Source organism: Cebus imitator, unplaced genomic scaffold (genome assembly GCF_001604975.1).
Source record: "Cebus imitator isolate Cc_AM_T3 unplaced genomic scaffold, Cebus_imitator-1.0 Scaffold62, whole genome shotgun sequence".
NCBI classification, from domain to species: Eukaryota; Metazoa; Chordata; class Mammalia; order Primates; family Cebidae; genus Cebus; species Cebus imitator.
This window is the reverse complement of record NW_016107377.1, coordinates 2,355,786-2,379,633: the sequence shown is the minus strand read 5'-3', so window position 1 is coordinate 2,379,633 and position 23,848 is coordinate 2,355,786. Positions and strand designations below refer to the sequence as shown.

Below are 23,848 nucleotides of genomic sequence, written 5' to 3'. Positions count from 1 at the left end.
TCATTGTCAGAGCCTGCTTCTTTTTGGGTTGCTGTCCTTTCCTCACTCATGGTCATTTATATTTCACATTCATTGCCTGAGAAGGAAGAAAGACCAAAAATGAAAGTATGTTCAAAAACAGTTTTGAATTTTTAGGATCTTTTCATGTCTAAGTAGTTTAAAGAAATAATTAGCCTCTCCTTGTACTTGGAAATTTCTAGATGCTTTGACAATAGCTTTGTAACATGTAATAGTTTAGGCAGTGGAAGAATTAAATGTTTATCACAGGAGACTCATATCCATTTACGAAATCATAAGAAATTTGTCATTTACAGTTGGAGAATGTTGTAGTACAGATTTCCTGCAACCATTATAATGTTCAACTGCCTTTGAAATCAAATATGCGATAATAATTTGTAATTTCATAATCATAATATTAGTCTTTACCTCTTAGAGGCATAATAAATTATGACCTGATTATATTTCACTTATTCTAAAAATTATATAAAATATTTTAGATAATTTATAACCCAATATATTTTTCTACCATATTTATTGTAAAGTAGTTTTAAATCTTTTAATTGAACATGTACCTTTTTAGACATTCAGAAGATTATGCTCATTTTTAAGGTTAAATTACTGTATATAAACTAATATTAGCATTTATAGAAGCCTTCCAACTGGAAGTAGAATTATGTTTGAATAATCTAGCCTTTAAACTACTGAGTTTTTTAAAAAAAACTACGACTAGGCGCAATTCCTTTGGAAACTGGTTTGGCTTTGTATAATAAAGATATGCACACTGAGAAGTTTTACCCCTAGATATATCTTAGTCGAATTTATGCATGTGTATGTCAAAATACATGTATTATTTTTGTCCTAATATTGTTTATAACAGCCAAAGCACTGAAGCAACTCAGATGTCCACTACTAAAATGTCCAATGTTAGAATTGTAAGTAGACAGTAAGATGGCTAAATCATGGTATTCTTAGAGCATAAATGCCATACAGCAATGGAAATGAATGTTTTACGCTACATTGGTTAATATAAATGAATCATGTAAACATAAGATTTAGTTTTAAGAAAAGCAAAGTACAGCATTATATTTGGTATGATTCCATTTTACATAAAGTTCAATAACAGGCAAAACTAAATTCTATTTTTAGGATGCTACATAGGTGGAAAAACTATAAAGAACACCAACAAAATGATAACTAACAGTTAGGAAAGTGATTTCTGTAGGGAGAAACTGGGAATCATGACTGAAAAGAGACACAGGGATTTTCAGGGCTATTGACAGTATTCTTTCTTAACCTAGATTGTGGTTAGATGCATCCTTTATACTTTTTTTAGTTTATAATCAATTATTAATTAAAATGTACATTTAACTTTTATGTATTTTTCTGTTTGATGTATTTCGGAGCAAAATAATATTAAAAATTATAAATTTTTAAACATATCTCCCCAAAAAGCTAGGTTTGGGATAAGATTTAACCAATGTATGTAAATAAGCAGAATTGCCTGCTAACAATTCCAGAGTCTAAGGTGACAAGATAAAGATTTCATTTTGAAGCCTCTGTCATATATGTGTACAGTATATATATAAGTTAAGTGTTTGTGATACTATATTCAAGATTCTTTCTGCTGCGTGTGATGGAGTTGACTTATATAACTGGGAAATCTAGAGTCTGATATGATTTTTCGCCTGATTGCACTCCAGAGTTCATATTTTGTCATCAGGAATCTGTATCTCTGCTTCTCTTGAATTTTGTTGCCTTACTTATGTTCGTAGACAAAAATGTGGGCAAAATGACTGTTGACTGGCCTGGATTCGTATGATCTGGGAAACTTTATTTAAAAGGGACTATTTTTTGCTACTTCATTTAGAAGGGACTGTCTTTTGCTATAGCTCCTGCATTTATTTAAAATGACAACTCCCTCTATTTTTCTTCCTGTTGGATTCTGGCCTGGTTGGGTAGGGTATTCTAATTGTCACAGCCCAGGTCTTTAGTCCAGCTCAGTGCAGACAGTGAACTCCATCAGCCCCTCCTAAACAATGGAATGATTTTCCTATAGGAGGAGGGGTTTCGATATCAGATGATGGAACGATAGGGTGCTAGACAGGTACATCACATCATCTTGGGCGATATACTTACTACAAGATTTTTAGTGTATTTTAAAAAATAAGTCCTATGCTTCCAAATCATTTTTCCTTCTAGTTCAATGAAAGAAGCATTCGTTTTCCTATTCTGAGTTCTTATCAAGTGCTTTTGAGCCATTTTCCGGCATCTCCCTGTGTCCTACTATACACAAACATTTTACCTATTTGAAAATATTTAACTACTATCTTATGTCTCTCTGCCTTTTTGAAGCTGAACTCTTTCAAGGGATACTGAAAAGTACAACTGTGAATTTGGATTGTGGTTTAATACCTTTTAAGTTATATAATTTGGGGCAAGTTTCTTAAACTGAGCCTTAGTTTCTTGTTATCCTTCTAGGGTTTTAATGAGCATGAGTACCTTAAAATGAGTGTAAAGAGTCTTACATATTTTGTACCTGGCACAAAAATAGTGCAGTCATGAGACTAAAACCAGGCTTTACTTAATAGACCTGTAGTTATTGGCAAGTCGTTTAATTTCTCTGAACCTCAGTAGTATTATATTTGAAATGTAAAAATAATGCCTACCTTGCAGGATTTTTCTGAGGATCAAATGGGGTCATGAATGAATATGTCTAGTAATGGTAACTGCTGCTGTTATTTTTAAATTAACAATTATTTGCACAGCCAATTTTGTTTTGGCCCCTGGTCCAACTAATTTGAATGAATTACACATCGGAGACTAATATATCATACAGTGATAGAATTTTATGTCTTATAAACTGACATTCAATTTAAATGTATTAAGCTATTTGGTTTAAAGGGACAATAGACAAATGGCTAGATGTTTTCATTCTATTTGCTTTTTAATATGTAAACAAAAAATAAAGACACAATAAATAACCTTATGAATTTCAAAACAGTCACTAGTCTTCATCTTTTTTTTTTTGAGACACAGTCTCGCTCTGTGACCCAGGCTGGAGTGCAGTGGTGAGATCTTGGCTCACTGCAGCCTCTGCCTTCCAGGTTCAAGGGATTCTCCTGCATCAGCTCCCGGCTAGCTGGGATTACAGGCACATGCCACCATGCCTGGCCAATTTTTGTATTTTTAGTAGAGGTGGGGTTTCACCATGTCGGCCAACCTGGTCTCGAACTCCTGACCTCAAGTGATCACACACAGCCTCCCAAAGGGCTGGGATTACAGATGTTAGCCACTGTGCCCAGCCCATTTATTTTTGTTTAAGAGAATTCAGAATATCAGTCCAGTGTTCATTTCCTTCATAGAGAAAGGTAGATCATTCCAAAAAGATGTGAAACACAATCATGTGAAGTAGGAAATTGTTTTACACTATGGGGATTACTTTAAATTTTCAAAATATAATTTTACTTCAAAAAATACCTTGATGTAAATGATTTCATGTGCATCTTAAAGACTTGAAATACTTAGCACTACTTTGTTTTATAGTTTATAGTGACAAGAAGTAGTGAGGGCTTGGAGATTGTCTCCATTCAGTGACAGTCACAATTAGGACAGATGGCAGATCATTATCAACATTTGTTACCAAACAGTGATTACATCACTCAGTTCTCAATTATGCATGTGAGGCAGGTATTTTGTTTTGTATTTCATAAGCCATGGATGATATTTTGATATCTTAAGTTATAATATTTTAATGTTTATCTCCTCTTTGCCTTAATGAAATAACGCTGATGATAAAGTTTCTGTACACAGCAAAAATGGACGTTCAATATTAAAGACCATCATATTCCAATATCTTAATATTTTATTTAAAGATATGTTGTTCAATTATTTCTTTTTATTGTAACTTTAGACCAATTGCATATCAGTGATAACTTGAATTATCTTATTCTATGAAGCATTAATCATTCTAATAAGTTAAATAATCATTTTAGTGCTTTTTTTTAAGTAGGTAGGTACCACAATACTGCCTAGTGGAGGAACTGCATGTACTAAGGTGAAGTTTTGATAGTACAACCTAGCATTGAGTCTCAGATCTTGATTGATTTTCTTTTTCTTTTTCCTTTTTTTTTTTGAGAAGGAGTCTCACTCTGTCACCCAGGCTGGAGTACAGTGGCACGATCTCGGCACACTGCATCCTCTGCCTCCTGGGTTCAAGTTCAAATGCGACTCTCCTCAGTCTCCCAAGCAGCTGAGATTACAAGTGCGTGCTACCATGCCCAGCTAATTTTTGTATTTTAATGGAGATGGGGTTTCACCATGTTGGACCAAGCTGGTCTCAAACTCCTGACCTCGTGGTCCACCTGCCTCGACCTCACAAAGTGCTGGGATTACAGGGGTGAGCCACTGTACCTGGCCTGGTTGATTTTTTTATGCCAATTTAGGGACAAGCTTAATAGTCAATATAAAATATAGATAATATAAAAGCTTTTTATATTTAGCATTTGTGATAGAATTATAAGAAATCGAGTGCTAATATAGTTGCATTTGGCTACCCCTTGCTTCTAGCCTTCACACCAATACTTTCCTTCTACATTTTTTTGGCAGTTACCAACAGATTGCCCTACTTGTGTGGTATGACTTCATTAAAAAGGCAGATGTATTGAGAATTTTGCTAGTTTATCTTAAAGAAATATTTAACACTTGTTATTTATTGAAAGTTCTATTCTAAGTGTTGTGGAGCAGGGGGTACAATGTTAAAGTCGTGTTTAGAGTTTAGAAGCACACAAATAACTATAAGGGTATACAACAAAGAGTTTTGGGATTCAGAGAAAGCAAGGGTCTCCTCAAGCTAAAGGGAAATAACAAAGGGCCATTTTGATCAGTTTTAAATGATCAGTAATATTTTAAAAGGCAGAGCTGTGCTATATAGTATACCCCAAACCAGTTATGCATAAACCCTGAGCTTGTATGCAAAACTAGGTGGAGAACCTTGAAAATGCAGCTGTCACTATTTTAGTCAGGAAAAGCATGGGGAGGAGGAGCAGGACAGTCTTCCTAGTGATACGCAAAAGATGCTATCATTCATATGAAAAGCAGCACATTTTTGCTACTTCATGTTAAGAACTTAAATTCCAGCAAATAATTTTAACAGTAGAAAGATCTTAGAGTAAAAATTTTGCCTATGCATCCATTTATTCTTTCGAGTATCTTTGTATAAAACACTTTGGTAGTTGTTGATGTATAAGACAGAGTCTCTGTCTTCAAAGAAGGAAAGAGAAGGGAAATTTACATTTCATGATTGCCAACAATATGCATATGTTGTCTCTTAAATATATCTCATTTAATACTTGTAGCACCCCTATGACATAGGTATTATTATTTCTAATTTTTTAGAATTAAAAAAAATCTTAAGTATTAAAAGAGGTTACCTGGTCAAGATTACCCAGTGAATAACTAAAACCTTACCTGAAATTCACATCTATTGGTATAATTCCAAAATCATGTTTTTCTTCTGCAGCACCTTTTGTATATTCATGATCTGTTTCTGGGCAAACTTTTGAGGGGAAAGATTGAATATAGGTTCTTGTAGATTATACCTTTATACAAAAGAAAAGTGATAGATTCTTACTAAACCAAAATATAGTTGTCCCTCAGTATTGGGAACTACTGAAGAATTGGTCCCAGGAATACCACAGACACCAAAATTTGAAAAGACCCAAGTCTCTTATATAAAATAGTCATATTATCCACATATAACCTATGCACCTCCTTTCATATACTTTGAATCATTTGTAGATTACTTATAGTACCTAATATAATAAAAATGCTAAGTAAATAGTTGTTATATTTTATTTGTATTATTTTTTATTGTAAATATTTTCAATCTGGGACTAGTTGTATCCGTAGATGCAGAACCCAGTGGAAATGGAGGACCAACTGTATGTATAATCTTTTTCCCTATACCCTTCTCCATATAGCAGCTACGTGACCTTACTAAAAATAAAAATCAGATCCGCTGCTGTAAACTCTTCACTGATTTCTCACTGTACTTAGAATATAGTCCTAACTCTTCATCATGGTCCTATCAGTGCTATGCTGCAGCCAGATTATACCAGCTTTTGAGGTCCAATTGTTAAATTTTCAGGAATTCTGCAAACCAGTTATTAAGCAAAGCCATTGTTAAAAATTAAGTGATAAAAACTTAAATAACTCATGTTAAAAACAAACTAATAAGTACTCAAAATTCATCACTTTCTAGTTATTTTACCACTTTTTATTGGTGTCTGTGCTCTTGAACTGTTTACATTGTCTGTTTTATCTGTATGATAAAAATGGTATATAATGGTATCTGCAGCCCTACCGCTAGGTATCACTTTTCAATTCCAGTCCATTTATTTTCTTGTATTCTACCCTGATCTCTTCCCCTGCCTCCTCTTTACGGTCAGTAATTCATAGATTTGCCCTTTTGAGGCTATTTTCTAGATATTGCAAGCATGCCTAATTTCTTTTTATTCTTTTTTCTTATTTCTCCTCTATGTATTTTCATATAGCCTGTCTTCAAGTTCACTAATTCTTCTGCTTGATCATCTGCTGTTGAGACTCTGATGTATTTTTAAGTTTGTCATTTGCATTTTTTAACTTCAGAATTTCTGCTTAACTATTTTTTATTATTTCAGTCTCTTTGTTAACTTTATCTGATAGGATTCTGAATTTTTTCTCTGTATTGTCTTGAAGCTCATTGAGCTTCCTCAAAATAGCTATTCTGAATTCTCTCAAATGTCACGTATCTCTTACTCCAGGATTGCTCCCTGGTACTTTGTTCAGTTCATTTGATGAGGTCATGTTTTCCTGGGTGATCTTGATGCTTGTGGACGTTCATTGATATCTGGGCATTGAAAAGTGAGGTTATTTATTCTAATCTTCATAGTCTGGGCTTATTTATACCCAGGGAATTAAGTGTTGTGATCTAACTCTTTAGTCACTGCAGTCATATCTGCACTAGGGGATGCCCCAAGCCAAGTAATGCTGCAACTCTTGCAGACTCTGAGATACAACCTTGGTGGGCTTGGATGAGATCTGAGAGAATTCCATCTTTCCTAGAATCTCTTTTTCTCTTCTCTTACTTTCCTCCAAATGGAGCTTTTTTTCTCCTCATGCAGGGCTTCATGGAGTTGAGGAATGGGGTGACACAAGCACTGGCCACCACAGCTGGGACTGGCTACTATGGCTGTGACTGCACCGGGTCACACCTGAAGCCAGCACAGTACCTGGTGACTACTACCTGGCTACTGCTGATGTTTATTCAAGGCCCCAGGGTCTTTCCATTCAGGATTGCAGGTTTCCTTCTGGCCCAGGATGGACCTAGAAATGCTGTTCAGGAGCTAGGATCTGGACTCAGGGGATTCAGGACTTTGCTTCATGCTACTGTGGCTGAGCTGGTACTCAAGTTGCAATACAAAGTCCTCTTTACTCTTCCCTCTCTTTTCCACAAGCAGGAAAGGGGTATCTCCCAAGCCCTGCCTGGAGTTGGGGAAGGGGTATAAGTATAGATACTTTTGCTTTTTTGTTGTTTTTTCTATTTGCTCCCTTGGCTACCCCAGCTGGTGTTTCACTGGATCTTGTGTACCTGAAGTCCGCTGGCTTTAAGCCCAGAACAACACCAGGACTTGCCCAAAGATTGTAGTACTTATGGCCTAGACCACTTTTCAAATTTGTTTAGGATTCCAGGATACTTTGGTCTACCAGGAGGTTTCCCCTCTGGCTGGGGCCAGTCTAAATCTTTCCTTCTTGAGTACCTGATGAAGTCTGCCCTGTGTTGTGTTCTGTTGTGACAGGGCAGCAATGAGTTCCAATGCAAAGTCCCACAATCCCTGCACTCTCCCTTTCCCAAGTGCATGGATTCTTTCTCTGCACAGTGCCATGGGGATGGAAGAGGTGTGGTGTAGACAATGGAAGACTTTTTCTACCCTCTTCAGTGCCTTTTTCTTTATATCTTACTAAAACCAGGTACTATGATCACTCACCTGATTTTTGTTGCTTTCTTGCATGGATAGTTATTCAATTTGGTGTTCTTGAGGGAGGATGATTGCTGAATGTTTCTCTTTGGCCATTTAGCTCAGCCTCCTCCAAAACTGTCTCTGATGTTTACCTTTCCAACACCCAAGGACTTCTGCATCTGTATGGACCTCAACTAGAGTTGCCTGTTTACTCTTCCCTTAGGGAGGCACTATACTTTTATCTCTGTATCTCCAAAGCCTAGAACAGTGCCTGCACCTCATCCGTTCAGTGACTATATGTATGAATGCCAAAAGGCACTTAAACCTTTTATTTGCCCTAATGATTTTACTACATTCAAAGAAATAAAAACATATTCCCTTCATAAGATACCAGATGGTAAGGCATTCAATTAATTGTCATTTACTTAGAGACTTAAATGAATCAGTTTCTCTAAGATTGGCTACAGTTCTTTTTTTTTTGGGGGGGGGGGAGGAGGGACAGAGTCTCACTCTGCCGCCCAGGCAATCTCAGCTCACTGCCACCACTACCTCCAAGGTTCAAGCAAATTTTCTGCCTCTGCCTCCCAAGTAGTGGAACTACAGGCGTGCGCCACCACGCCCAGCTAATTTTGGTATTTTTGGTAGAGACTGGGTTTCGCCATGTTGGCCAGGCTGGTCTCAAACTTCTGACCTCAGGTAATCCACCCACCTCGGCCTCCCAAGGTGCTGGGATTACAGGCGTGAGCCACCTCGCTCGGCCTGGCTAGTTATCTTACATGCAGCTGTTTTGTACAGCCATTTGAATAGAGATCTGAGAGGAAGATGAAGAGGCTTAGAACTTGGTAAGAGAAGTATTCTGGGCCATATATGTTCAAGTTAGTGTCACTTGAGGCTTTGATGACAAAGGAGTAAAGAATACAGTGTAATTATATCCTAAATAACCAAATGGAAGCTGAAAATTAGTTGCTGACTTGAGCAGCTAAGGTCAGTGACCAGAAATTTTGAAAAGGTCTCAAACAACTCATAGATAAAAAGAAAATAAGCAAATATTTAAAGAATCAAAATGAAAACACTGAAGTGTATTTATTTAACTTCTAGGAGATGTTATTTAACAAATTTGGGTATTTTATGGTTTATAATTAGAAAGTAGAAGTGGCTGATTTGTGTGAAATTTTAAACAATTGCATTTCTAAGTGGATAAGTGGAACTCTACTTGATTCAGTTATTGAAATATGAAGTTAGTCTGACAAATGTATGAAATACCATAATCAACCAAAAGTAAATTTTCAAGGAAATAATATTTAAAGTAGTTGTTTATGTAGTAGTTACGTCTTAGGACATTGAGTAAGTACAACTTTTTCTTTATGCTTGACGTAATTTCTAGAATCCCTTTCCATATTCTTTTACCTATTGATACCACAGTTTAGAGGTTTGTTCCTTTGTCTTCAGACTTTATTCTCTGTTTATATAAAAATACCTCTGAGAGAGCTAATTAATATATTAGAGTTTACTGGCTGTTACCCTGAAAACTGTACTTTACACAAAGTAACAACATCAAGAAGACTCTGGAAGGATAATCTCACACTGTTTACCAAAATTTAAAATGCATTATTTTTTCACCCAGCATTCCCCCTTTTGTCAATGTGCTGTACCCCACCGCATATTTGCATATGTACAAAATTATGCATAAACAAAGTTCATTGCAGCTTTATTTGATTAAAAAATTAGGAACATCTCGGCCGGGCGCGGTGGCTCAAGCCTGTAATCCCAGCACTTTGGGAGGCCGAGGCGGGTGGATCACGAGGTCAAGAGATCGAGACCATCCTGGTCAACACAGTGAAACCCCGTCTCTACTAAAAATACAAAACATTAGCTGGGCATGGTGGCGCGTGCCTGTAATCCCAGCTACTCAGGAGGCTGAGGCAGGAGAATTGCCTGAACCCAGGAGGCGGAGGTTGCGGTGAGCCGAGATCGCACCATTGCACTCCAGCCTGGGTAACAAGAGTGAAACTCCGTCTCAAAAAAAAAAAAAAAAAAAAAAAATAAAAAAAAAAAAAAAAAAAAAAATTAGGAACATCTCAAGTATCAATAGGAAACTGGTTAAATGAATGATAGTACTTCTATATAATGGAATACTGTGTAATTGCTTTTAAACAAATAAAGAGACAACTCTATATACTGAGAAAGATTTACAACAGATATCCTTAAGGAAAAAAATCGACATGTATAACAATGTATATAGAATATTATCTTTTATGTAGGATGGGACAAAATAAAATTAGAAATGTAATTATTTTATTTGCGTAGATAATCAGTGGCAGGATACAAGAGAAATTAAGAGGTTGGGAGATGTAGGTACCAGGGATTAGTATATATATAATAATAGGGAGGAGTGAGACTTTTACCTTTAGATCCTTTTACGTTGTTTTGATTTTTTTCTTTTTTGAGACAGAGTCTTGCTCTGTCGCCCAGCCTGTAATGCAGTGATGTGATTTCACTCACTGCCACCTCCGCTTCCCAGGCTCAAGCGATCCTCCCACCTTATTCTCCCAAGTAGCTGGGACTACAAGCTCATGTCACCACAACCAGCTAATTTTTTATTTTTTGTAGAGACAGGGTTTTGCCATGTTAGTGAGGCTGGTCTCAAACTACTGGGCTTAAGTGATCCACCTGCCTCGGCCTCATAAGTGTGTTTTGATTTTTTAATCATGACTGTATTCCCTGCTTTTAAAGATGGCCTAATGAATGAATGATAACATGATTAAAATTAACAAAAGAGGATAATTCATCTCAAATAAGGAGGTCATGTCACTTTGCCAAAGACAGTCTCTGAAGGACTTCATTCACTCCAGGCCTTCAGCTACTTATGCAGAGGACTAATAACATGAAGAAACTTCTGACATTCTGGCAAAATGCCACTTATTTATGTTGTAAATATTTATATATAATTATATATATATATATATAAAATATATATATATTTATGTATATACTTTTCTGTAGATGCCAGAGGAGCAAGCATTCTGCGTTTTGGTGAAAATCATGTATGACTATGGTTTGAGAGACCTCTACAAAAACAACTTTGAAGATCTTCATTGCAAATTCTACCAGTTGGAGAGACTAATGCAGGTAAATAAAAATCAGGAACTTTCATCACTCTGGGATTTGTCGAGTCATAGAAAAAGGCGAAGAGTTGGTAAGCAATAATGAATTATAGAAGTTTAATGGAATATTACAGAAAATGTAAATGGATTTAGTTTCAGATTAACGTCTACATTGATCTATCATAATGCATTTATTTAGCCATTATACGATTTTAAAAATAGTCTCATATTTTAAATGTTCCAATTTAACATACTTTGAAGTGAAAATCTGATGAGTTTAATCATTAAGAGACTGCCAAGTATTGTTTGTAGAGGAATGAAGATACTTACAGAGTAAACATTGAAATACCTAAGAGCTTTCACCATGCTAATTAGCACCACTTCCTTATTTGGGTCCACACAGAACACTTGGAAAAGCCAGAAAGATATTCATAAGAGAATAAAACATACCTAAAATACTGTAATGTAGGGACGTATTTTAAATTTTTAAAATAGAATTCCTAATCTTAATGTTGTTGTGCTTTATAATACATATTTGTAAAGGTATGTGAGAAACATACATTCTTTTATATATGTCAAATATTACATAATAAAAAAGATTGTGACCACAGGCAAAGTGATTGACCCAAGCTGACCAAAGGAATTTTTAACTAGCTTTCAAGTTCCACCCGAAGTTGATGATCTTAAATTTACAATGGGTCTATGCAGCATGTTTATATGACTTTCTCTGAAAGGGGTGTTGGGTATCCAAGGGAAATGTTAAGGAAATGTATGGATGGATTGATTCCGTATTGGGGAAAGGTAAAGTGGTTGAGGAAGGAGTGGTGGGATGTGAGAGCAGATGCTAGTAGGAACTCATTGATAAGTAGTGCCAGGAGATCGTAGGTGTCTGAAGAGGGAAGTGAAGCCAATAGGAGACTGAAAGATTAGAGGAACAGGGCAGTAGAAGATGAATTTGCAGTGAGGTTAAAGGAACAGCGTATTGGGAGAAGGGGATGTAGGAGGGTAGAAGACTTTAAAATTGAAAAGAAAAGGAGGGGGGATGTAAAATGAGCTGTAAGTAAAATGACAAATGGGCATTGAGGAGGAAAAGGACTGTAGAAGAACCTGGTAAGTACGGATATTAACAGCAATAAACTCCTTTTTAATGATTTAATTCTACCAAGTAAATATTTGGGATTACTCGCTTTTTACCTTTTATTTACAAAAAGGTTCATATGTTTTCAAAGGTCAGTATTCCTAAGGGCTTTGAGAATCAAGTAAATATTCCAAATAAGCAAAGAACAAATTCGTGATACTATGAAGAAACTCAACCACGTTTTTCTATTAGCACTTTTTTTTCAGTTAACCGAATGAGATTTGGACACTCCATTTGAAGTACCTAATGGGCACATTTGGCTACTTTTCAAAGAAAGCATGTAGTTCAATAAATGGTTTATTTTGTTTTTTATTCTTCTTTTTGTGGTCTATTTATGAAAACAAAACGAAGGTGGGCTTTTACATGTCTTTGCCTTTGTCTTTCAGTTATGGTAATAGCTATACTAATACTTTATACCTTGCTGTTCATGCTTTTGGAAAGTATTTGCTTGTTGAAATTGGAAAAAATAAAGTTACCATAAAGGCATTTTTAGGAGATATCCAATTTTATATATTACACCCTTGCACAATTTCTTTGCTTTGCCATTTTTAATATGTTGAAGACAGATTTCTAAATAGTTTGTCACGCTTTGGAGTTTTCTAAGGGCTCAGAAAATATACTGAAATATCATAGACCCCAAATAATGTTGGCATTAGATGGTTTCCAAAGAGAAGATACATTTCTTTTCTAGCTTGTTAACAATTGAACCCTGGGCCGGGTGCAATGGCTCACAAGTGTAATCCCAGCACTTTGGGAGGCCAAGAGGGGCAGATCACTTGAGGTCAGGAGTTCAAGACAAGCCAGGCTAATAGGGTGAAACCCCTACTCTAGTAAAAAAATAAAATAAAAATAAAAAATAAAAAAAAATAACCAGGCTTGGGGGAGGGTGCCTGTAATCCCAGCTACTCAGAAGGCTGAGGCAGGAGAATAGCTTGAACCTGGGAGGTGGAGGTTGCAGTGAGCCAAGATCTTGCCACTGTGCTCCAGCCTGGATGATAGAACAAGACTCTTTCTCAAAAAAAAAGAAAAAGGAATTTAACCCTGAATGGGGATGCTGTGACTTGACCCTGGAGTCAAGATACTCATTAGACTACAGCTGCTCTGGTCAAATGAGCATTTTGCAAGAAACAAGAACAGTCAAGTGAGCAAGAGATGGTCTTTCTTAGTTGTTTATAAGAAGTCTTTTTTTATTTTCCTTAATTCTCTGTCATATCTCCAATTCTCATCTGCTCTCATCACTTCTGTGCAGTTACATAAAACATAGCTAATACTAGAATAGAGTTACAGTGATCATAGAAAGCTGTTTATAAGTTGCAGTTGTGGCAGGAACTTCATTGCTCTGCTGCAAGCTTCTCATTGCTCCTCTTGCTAAATTTTCCACTTTGACTTGCAGGAACAGCTACCGGACCTGCATAGCCATTTTTGTGATCTGAACCTGGAAGCTCATATGTATGCATCCCAGTGGTTTCTCACTCTTTTTACTGCCAAGTTCCCACTCTGCATGGTGTTCCACATCATTGACCTACTGCTTTGTGAGGTAGAGTGACTCCCATCTTTCACTAAGCCAAAGTAGAAAGTAGCTTCTACTAAAAATGGTTACGGTTTTCTTCCTTTTCTTTTTGCCTATGACATTAAGCCATAAATACTCACTGACCAAAAAGTTGTATTTGAATTTTCAGTAAAAATTATTTTAATTATAATTTTATTATTTCTGAGGAATGAAAATATTAAGGCATATGTAATTCCTGCAAAGTTAAATGGGTGATTAAATTTGCACAATTAAATTCATAATAAGACTATCTGTGTAACACTGTGTTACCAGTATAAAAGACCTTTAAGATTAAGTAAATGAATTTAGAATTGGGTGTTTTTAACATTAATGCAATTACACTCCAAGAGTGAATATAAATGAAACTTTTATAATAACTGATTTCTCAATTCATCAGATATCTTTCTCTTTATCATATTTGAGACTGCTGCCAAATGATGAGACAAATGATAAACTAAAGCTATTATGTCATAATTTTATTTTTATACAGTAGAATATTTCAGAAATTAGTTTGTAAAATTCCTTAGGTGTTTATATTTGTTTATTTCATTGTGTTTAGTTTCTTAGGTGGCTATATTTATTTACTCTTTTAAAGAAATAAACAATATTACGCCTATATACATCTTATATTGCTCATCAGAATGTTTAACAATCTTAGCAGTAATAGGAAAGTTGCCAGATAAGAAGTATATCTTTTCAATGGAAGTATGAATGTATATAAACTATAACAGTCTTAAAAAGCAGGACAAAAGTATAAGCTTATGTACATGATTATGAGCTTAATATAGTCTAGACAGTTTTGTATTACTATGCTTCTTAAGGTAAACATTCTTCTTTTTTTAAAAAAATGTTTTCATATAAATTTAAGGGTTACAATTCATGTTTTGTTACATGGATATATTACGTAGTGGTTAAGTCTGGGCTTTAGTGTATATACTTCCATGATTTTACTCTTTTTTAGGGCTGAATAATACTCCATTGTATGTGTATACCACATTTTCTTTATCCAATCATCCACTGATGGACACTTATGCAGATTTCATATCTTTGATATTATGAATAGTGCTGTGATAAACATGCAAGTACACGTATCTTTTTATATACAATGATTTATTTTTCTTCAGACACATACCCAATAGTGGGATTGCTGGATCGAATGGTAGTTCTAGTTTTAATTCTTTGAGAAATCTCCATACTGTTTTCCATAGAGGTTATACTAATTTACATTCCTACAAGCAATGTGGTCCGTTTTCTCTACATCCTTACCAACATCGGTTATTTTGTGACTTTTTAATAATAACTATTCTGACTGGCATAAGATGATATCATTGTGATTTTCATTTTCATTTCTCTGATAATTAGTGATGTTGAGTATTTTTTCATATGCTTATCGGCTATTTGTATATCTTCTTTAGAAAAATGCTGTTTATCTGTTTATGTTCTTTGCCCACTTTTTTTTTTGAGACGGAGTTTCACTCATGTTACCCAGGCTGGAGTGCAATGGCGTGATCTCGGCTCACCGCAACCTCCGCCTCCCGGGTTCAGGCAATTCTCCTGCCTCAGCCTCCTGAGTAGCTGGGATTACAGGCACGCACCACCATGCCCAGCTAATTTTTTGTATTTTTAGTAGAGACGGGGTTTCACCTTGTTGACCAGGATGGTCTCGATCTCTTGACCTCGTGATCCACCCGCCTCGGCCTCCCAAAGTGCTGGGATTACAGGCTTGAGCCACCGCGCCCGGCCCTTTTTTTCTTTTTTTTTTGTTTTTGAGATGGAGTCTCACTCTGTTGCCCAGGCTGGAGTGCAATGGCACAATCTTGGCTCACTGCACCCTCTGCCTGCTGGGTTCAAGCAATTCTCCTGCCTCAGCCTCCCAAGTAGCTGGGACTACAGGCACACACCACCATGCCTGGCTAATTTTTTGTATTTTTAGTAGAGGTGAAGTTTCATCATGCTGACCAGGCTGGTCTCTAACTCCTGACCTCGTGATCCGCCCACCTGGGCCTCCCAAAGTGTTGGGATTACAGGCGTGAGCCCCCGGGCCTGGCCAGATACCTCTTTCTTAAAAGGAAAGTCTAATGATTTTAATCACACTAGGAATTAGAAGTTTAAATATAAAAATAAAATTTTAAAAGATGCAATGTATAAGCTACATAAAGAATAATAATGTTCTTTCTAAGCCTACTAAAACAATAACAATCATATATGCAGGCACAGCTGGGCTTTTGCTCTTCAATGGCTTTAGTTAGTACTTGCCTAATACCTGAAGGTCACAGGGCATTTGTAAGCATGTAAGAGTTTTCATCATTTTTACTGTGCTTTGATAAAGAAGGGTTCAGTGACTTGCGAGGCTCACAGAATAGGTTCACAAATCCTGAATATTTAACAGCTAGAGAATCTGATTTATAATATGTTAATTCTCCTACTTGTTTTACTTACAGATTAGTTTGTAAAATGCCTTTCTAAATGTATCTTAAAGGAATAATACAGAATTAGGAGCTAAAACTTTATTCAAAGTCAACATGGTGTGATCACAATATTCACAAAGCATATTTGTTTATTTGTACCAGAAACTCTACCTGATTATCCAAATTGGTATGGTGAACAGTTCCAACTCCCTTATTTTATAGGGCAATACTCTTTGAAAGTATAAACCAAATTCACATCTTTGAGTTCTAGAATATTAAAATAAGCTAATACTAAAAGTTTTGATAAATATTCATAGACTTTTTACGTACTGGACTGTTTAGTATTTCATGATATTTCATAAAAATAGGAAAGAAGTATGACATTTTAACAGTTTTTGAATTATGTATAGTATGAGCTTGCCAATATTTATTAGTGCTTTACAATTTTTGCAGAAAGATTAATTTCTTACTAGATTGGTTCTATAGTATTCATTATAGAAAAGGGAATAAAATTAATGTGCTTAATCATAACCGGCTATATGGGATTTCTCAGTCACTTTTCATAGAGTGGTATCTCTGCCCTTCAGTTCACTGGAATGGTGACTTTCTAAAGTTGTCTGCCTGAATGGTGGCTCCTATGGCATTGGAACATTGTCCATAGGTTTTCCGGAACCTAGATTCAAAGTTGATCTTAAAGATACATGAATTTCTAATTTCAGTTAAAAAGACTAGCAACATTTATGCTACAGAGAAGCTAAGTAAATTTATTAGCCTTCCCATTACTTGTCAACTGTGACTTATAATCAGTGTTTGAAAGGCCATAATGTTCATTAATATTAATAAGAATATCATAGATACTACTTTTTCTCCCCTTAAACCTTTACTCTATAGCTGTTTAAGGAAGTTGGAAAACTTTTCAAATGATGGCTTGTAATCATAGCATCATGATATTCAGGAAAGTAAATGGTAACATCCCTTACCAATGAAATAGCTTTTCAGAATAATCTGTTGGAAACAATATTGTAGTGTGCCTCAGGATATTTATTCTTTCCACTAACTCATCTTTGTCAAGAATTATTTTACAAAGGAAATTTTTGAATAAACTTTTACTTCCTGCATGTCTGTGTTTTCTTTTGCCCGTTTCCTTCTTGTAGTTAATAAAATATTTATATCAAAAGCTATTCTTTCATATGTGATGACATATTCTAAGAACTGGTAACATAGTCTTAAGTAGATTATCCATAGGTATTTGTTTGTGTCATATTCTCTGTTTTTAAAAAAAATTTAAATTTTGAGGTTACAAGTCAATGTTTAGTTATAAATGGAAGAATAGGAAACTCTCAGGTAGAAAGTGTTTTTTCAAAGTTTAACATTCTGATTTTTAAAAATATTCACGTGCAATGTGTTTTACTCAAAGATCCCATCACAAAGTGAAAAAGAAAGACGTTGAGTTTGAAATTTTATGCATAGAAGACATATCATGACATGCTTTCCTAAGCTATATGATGTTCAAGATTTCTTCATTCATTCTGAGGTTAAGCACATAAAGTTAACTTAGCAGAAAAGAGAAGAATTTTATAGACATTGACAATGTAGCCTGAGTGAACAACTGCTAATTATTAATAGTTTTATTTAAAATATTTGCATAAACCTGAATATGTGATCACATAGGTTAATTCCAGGATGATGGATGGCAATGGGATTTGCAACTGCAGTTTAAAAATGCATTTTCTTATATTAAGATGGGTGAAACTCTCTTTTGATTGTCTTTTAGTCAGTAACTAAAATGAAAATCATTTTTTAAAAAAACCTATATCTTATTATCTGCCTTTATCTGTTTAGCAAGATAAGAAAGAATCTAAATGTATTAACATTTATAGTGTAAATATTATGCTATTAACTCACCAAGAATAAAACATTGCGTTCTTTAAAATAACTTTTTATTGCGGTATAATAACAGATAAAAGAAAATTTGCAAAAATTAGTGTAGAACTTAATGATTTTTCAAAAAATGGACATAATAATAACTAGCACCCGGATTTTTAAAATGAACAAAAATGGAACAATATCTGCATTTCAGAAACCCTCTTCCCCTTTGCTGCCCTTTTCCACTAACTACACTCTGAAGAGTAAGCACTTTCCTGACTTTTAATGCCGTCATTTAGTTTTGCTTGTTTTGGAACTTTATATATACGGAAATGTACAATACAAACTCTTTTCTGTCTAACTTATTTCACTCATCATTATGTCTAGGAGATTCATCCATGTCATTGCATTTAGGCATAGTTTGGTTTTCCATTCTCCCAGTCTATTGTTGATGGTTATTTGAGTTGTTTCTAGTTTTCAGAAGGCCATTATGAATACTGTTCCTGTGAATCCTGTGAACTTTCTTGAACTTGTCTCTTGGTTAACGTACCTACGCACTTCTGTGAGTACACACCAAGGAGTGGAATTGTTGGGTTAGGATGTACATACACTCAGCTTTAATGGATACTGCCAAACAGCCTTCCAAGGTAGCATGAGCAAAAGGTCTTTCTTGTGATCAAGGACAAGGTTTTGTTTTGTTCTGTTTTTAGATAGCAGATAATGGGTCAGATAAGAGTCCATAAATATGCAACAAAATGAAACTCATTTGGTGATTGGAATGATTCACTTGATCTCTGAAGTTGCATACAGACAGATGGAAGACTGAGAACTGGACGTAAGAGCAGAGTCCCTTTAGTGCTTTTATGAGAGAAGTTACTATGATGAGGAAAATCCAGCGAAGTATTCGGTCTTAAAGGAGCAATGTAGAGATGGTATGACATTTGAGTTAGGATATTGGACTTTTTAGTCAACCCTTCCTCGACAGTCCTGTTCAAGTTACTTGACCTACATAAATCTCACTTTCTTTATTTGTGTAATGAGACTAACAATACCTGTCTTTCAGGTTTAGCGTAAGAATTAGATGAGATTGTGATATCAAGTAGTTAAGTACTATGCCTACTATACAGTAAATATTCAACTAATAATAACATTGCCATGCAGTCTGCACCATCCATCTGTATAGCCCATTTAGTTGCTTCTTAATTTCTTCAATTATCTAGGTTTCTAATCACCTTCCCCTCCACCACCCCGTGGTTGAGATGCTTCTTTGGTAAAAGCGAAATTTTAGGTGAGTGACTTAATGGAAGCTTCATTCTATTTCCTTTTTCAATAGTGATTCCAGTACTACTCTGAAAGTGCTTTTTGCATCTCCTCCACATTCTTTCAAAAGACATAAGGAAAATACTGGTATTTCTTTTGGTCTTCACAGGATAACTGACAGCCGGTGTTTTAAGTTGACTCTTCCCAGATAGTTCAATTTTTAGAGTACCAAATATGTTCAGCTTTGTATAGTAACTTGGTATTTTCATGAAATGTAAGGAAATCATTGACCCTGCAAATTAGAGTGTATTTTCTGCTTCTCATTTCTTCTCAGGATGATGAAAAAATGACAGTACCATATTGTTTGATTAAATACCACCAGGTATAATCCTCCTTTCAAGGTAGTTTTCAGAAGTTGTTATCTGAAGAGTAGATTCATTATTCATTACACAGTATTCTCCCTCTTTATCCCCATTTCCCCCCACAAAAAAACTCATCAGAATGAGCTTATACAAGCAAGATTAAGACTCTGACATAGGAGGGCTGGCAAGACAGCCGAATAGGAACAGCTCCGGTCTGCAGCTCCCAGCAAGGCCATTGCAGAAGGCGGGTGATTTCTGCATTTCCAACTGAGGTACCCAGTTCATCTCACTGGGACTGGTTAGACAGGAGGTGCAGCCCATGGAGGATGGGGTGTCACTTCACCCAGGAAGCACAAGGGGTTGGGGAACTCCTCCACTAGCCAAAGGAAGCTGTGAGAGGCTGTGCCATGAGGGACGGCACTATCTGGCCTAGATGCCATGCTTTTCTCACAGCCTTAGTCATCCGCAGACCAGGTTACTCACGTGGATGCCTATACCACCCGAGGGAGTCTCCTCTTGCCTTTACCACCCGAGGGGAGCTGCAGGAGTTTTTTTTTTTTGTTTTTGTATCCCAGTGGCACCTGGAACACCAGTGAGACAAAACTGTTCATTCCCTGGAAAGGGGGCTAAAGCCAGGGAGCAGAGTGCTCTTCCTCAGCAGATGCCACCCCCCACAGAGCCCAATAAGCTAATATCTACTGGCTTGAAATTCTCGCTGCCAGCATAGCAGTCTGAAGTCAACCTGGGAGGCTCAAGCTTGGTGTAGGGAGGGGTGTCCGCCATTACTGAGGCTTGAGTAGGCAGTTTACCCCTCACAATGTAAACAAAGCTGCCAGAAAGTTTGAATTTGCTGCAGAACCCACCACAGCATGACAAAGCTGCTATAACCAGACTGTATCTCTAGATCCATGCTCTCTGGGCAGGACATCTCTGAAAGAAAGGCAACAGCCCTAATCAGAGGCTTATAGATAAAACTCCCATTTCCTAGTGACAGAGCACCTGGGGGCAGGGATGGCTGTGGGCATAGCTTCAGCAGACTTAAATGTTCCTGCTGGCTGGCTCTGAAGAGATTAGCAGATCTCCCAGCACAGCACTCAAGCTCTCCTAAGGGACAGACTGCCTCCTCAAGTGGGTCCCTGACCCCCGTGCCTCTGGACTGGGAGAAATCTCCCAGCAGGGTTCAATAGATACCTCATACAGGAGAGTTCTGACTGGCATCTGGTGGGTGCCCCTCTGGGACAGAGCTTCCAAAGGAAGGAGCAGGCAGAAATCTTTGCTGTTCTGAAGCCTCCACTGGTGATACCCAGGCAAATAGGGTCTGGAGTGGATCTCCAGCAAACTCCAGAAGACCTGCAGAAGAGGGGCCTGACTGATAGAAGGAAAACTAACAAACAGAAGGCAATAGCATCAACATCAACAAAAAGGATGCCCACGCAAAAGTCTCTTCCAAAGGTCACCAACATCAATGACCAAAGATAGATAAATCCACAAAGGTGAGGAAATCACAAAGGTGAGGAAAATCCACTGCAAAAAGACTGAAAATTCCACACTAGGTACAGTGGCTCATGCCTGTAATCCCAGCACTTTGGGAGGCCAAGGTGGGCAGATCACAAGGTCAGGAGATTGATACCATCCTGGCTAACATGGTGAAACCCCTCTCTACTAAAAATACAAGAAATTAGCCAGGTGTGGTGGCACATGCCTGTAGTCCCAGCTCTCGGGAGGCTGAGACAAGAGAATCACTTGAATCTGGGAAGTGGAGGTTGCAGTGAGCCAAGATTGTGCCACTACAGTCCAGCCTGCATGACAGAGCAAGACGCCATCTCAAAAAGAAAAAAAAAAAAAACAAAACTGAAAATTCCAAAAACCAGAATGCTGCTTATTCTCCAAAGGATCACAACTTCTCACCAGCAAAGGAGCAAAAAACTGGATGGAGAATGAGTTTGATGAATTGACAGAAGTAAGCTTCTGGTGGGTAATAACAAACTCTGAACTAAAGGAACATATTCTAACCCAATGCCAGGAACCTAAGAACCTTGATAAAAGATTACAGTAGCAGCTAACTAGAATAACCAATTTAAAGAAGAACATAAATGACCTGATGGAGCTGAAAAACACAGCATGAGAACTTCACGAAGCATACACAAGTTTCAATAGCTGAATCAATCAAGCAGAAGAAAGCATATCAGAGATTGAAGATCAACTTCATGAAATAAAGCCTAAAGACAAGATTAGAGAAAAAAGAATGAAAAGGAACAAACAAAGCCTCCAAGAAATATGGGACTGTGAAAAGACCAAACCTACATTTGATTGGTTTACCTGAAAGTGATGGAGAGAATGGAACCAAGTTGGAAAACACTCTTCAGGATATTATCCAGGAGAACTTCCCCAGCCTAGCAAGATAGGCCAATATATTTAATTTCAGGAAATACAGAGAACACCACAAAGATACTCCTTGAGAAGAGCAACCCCAAGACACATAATTGTCAGATTCACCAAGGTTAAAATGAGGGAAAAAATGTCAAGGTCAGCCAGAGAGAAAGGTTGGGTTACCCACAAAAGGAAGCCCATCAGACTAACAGCAGATCTCTCTGCAGAAATCCTACAAGCCAGAATAGAGTGAGGGCCAGTTGTTAACATTCTTAAAGAAAAGAATTTTCAACCAGAATTTCATATCCAGCCAAACTAAACTTAATAAGCAAAGGAGAAATGAAATCCTTTACAGACAAGCAAATACTGAGGGATTTCATCACCACCAGGCCTACCTTACAAGAACTCCTAAAGACAGCACTAAATATGGAAAGAAAAACCAATACCAGCCACTGCAAAACGTACCAAAATGTAAAGACCATTGACACTGTGAAAAAACTGCATCAACTAACAGACAAAATAACCAGCTAGCATCATAATGACAGGATTAAATTCACACATAACAATATTAACATTAAATGTATACAGACTGAATGACCCAATCAAAAGACACACACTGGTAAACTGAATACAAAGTCAAGAGATATCAGTGTGCTGTATTTAGGAGACTCATCTTAGGTGCAGAGACACACATAGGCTCAAAATAAAGGGATGGAGGAAGATTTACTAAGCAAATGGAAAGCAAAAACAAGCAGGGGTTGCAATCCTAATCTCTGATGAAACAGACTTTAAACCAACAAAGATCAAAAAAAGACAAAGAATGGCATTACATAATGATAAAGGGATCAATGAAACAAGAAGAGCTAACTATCTAAATACATATGCACCCAATACAGGAGCATCCAGATTCATAAAGCAAGTTCTGAGGGACCTGCAAAGAGACGTAGACTCCCACACAATAAAAATAGGAGATTTTAACACCTCCACTGTCAATATTAGACAGATCAATGAGACAGAAAATTAGCAAGGATATTCAGGACTTAAACTCAGCTTTGGACCGAGCGGACCTAATAGACATCTAGAGAACTCTCCACCACAAATCAACAGAATATACATTCTTCTCAGCACCACATAACACTTATTCTAAAATTGGCCACATAATTGGAAGTAAAACCCTCCTCAGGAAATGCAAAAGAATAGAAATCATAACAGTCTCTAAGACCACAGTGCAGTCAAAGTAGAACTCAGGGTTAAGAAACGCGCTCGAATGGTACAACTACATGAAAACTGAACAACATGCTTCTTAATGACTACTGGGTAAATAACAAAATTAAGGCAGAAATAAATAAGTTCTTTGAAACCAATGAGAACAAAGTCACAATGTACCAGAATCTCTGGGACACACTAAGGTGGTGTTTAGAGTGAAATTTATAGCACTAAATGCCCACAGGAGAAAGCAGGAAAGATCTAAAATCAACACCCTAAAATCACAATTGAAAGAACTAGAGAAGCAAGTGCAAACAAATTCAGAAGCTAGCAGAAGACACAAAATAACTAAGATCAGAGCAGAACTGAAGGAGTTAGAGACATGAAAAACGATTAAAAAAAAATCAGTGAATTTGGCTGGGCACAGTGGCTCACGCCTGTAATCCGAGCACTTTGGGAAGCTGAGGCAGACAAATCACCCGAGGTCAGGAGTTTGAGAGCAGTCTGTCCAACATGGCAAAACTATGTCTGTACTATAAATACGAAAAAATTAGCTGGGCATGGTGGTGCATGCCTGTAGTCCCAGCT

General features: G+C 36.7%; 1 protein-coding gene across 3 annotated transcripts in view; it reads left to right on the top strand.

The window, feature by feature from the left end:
• The window catches only part of RABGAP1L (RAB GTPase activating protein 1 like), a 741,733-nt gene that overhangs the window by 451,983 nt on the left and 265,902 nt on the right, over positions 1-23,848 (top strand). For all 3 annotated transcript variants that reach the window (XM_017529899.2, XM_037739059.1, XM_017529900.2), the window contains 2 exons: positions 11,001-11,126; positions 13,633-13,776. In XM_017529899.2, the coding sequence (XP_017385388.1) occupies positions 11,001-11,126; positions 13,633-13,776 (270 nt within the window). The remainder of the gene's footprint in view (positions 1-11,000; positions 11,127-13,632; positions 13,777-23,848) is intronic.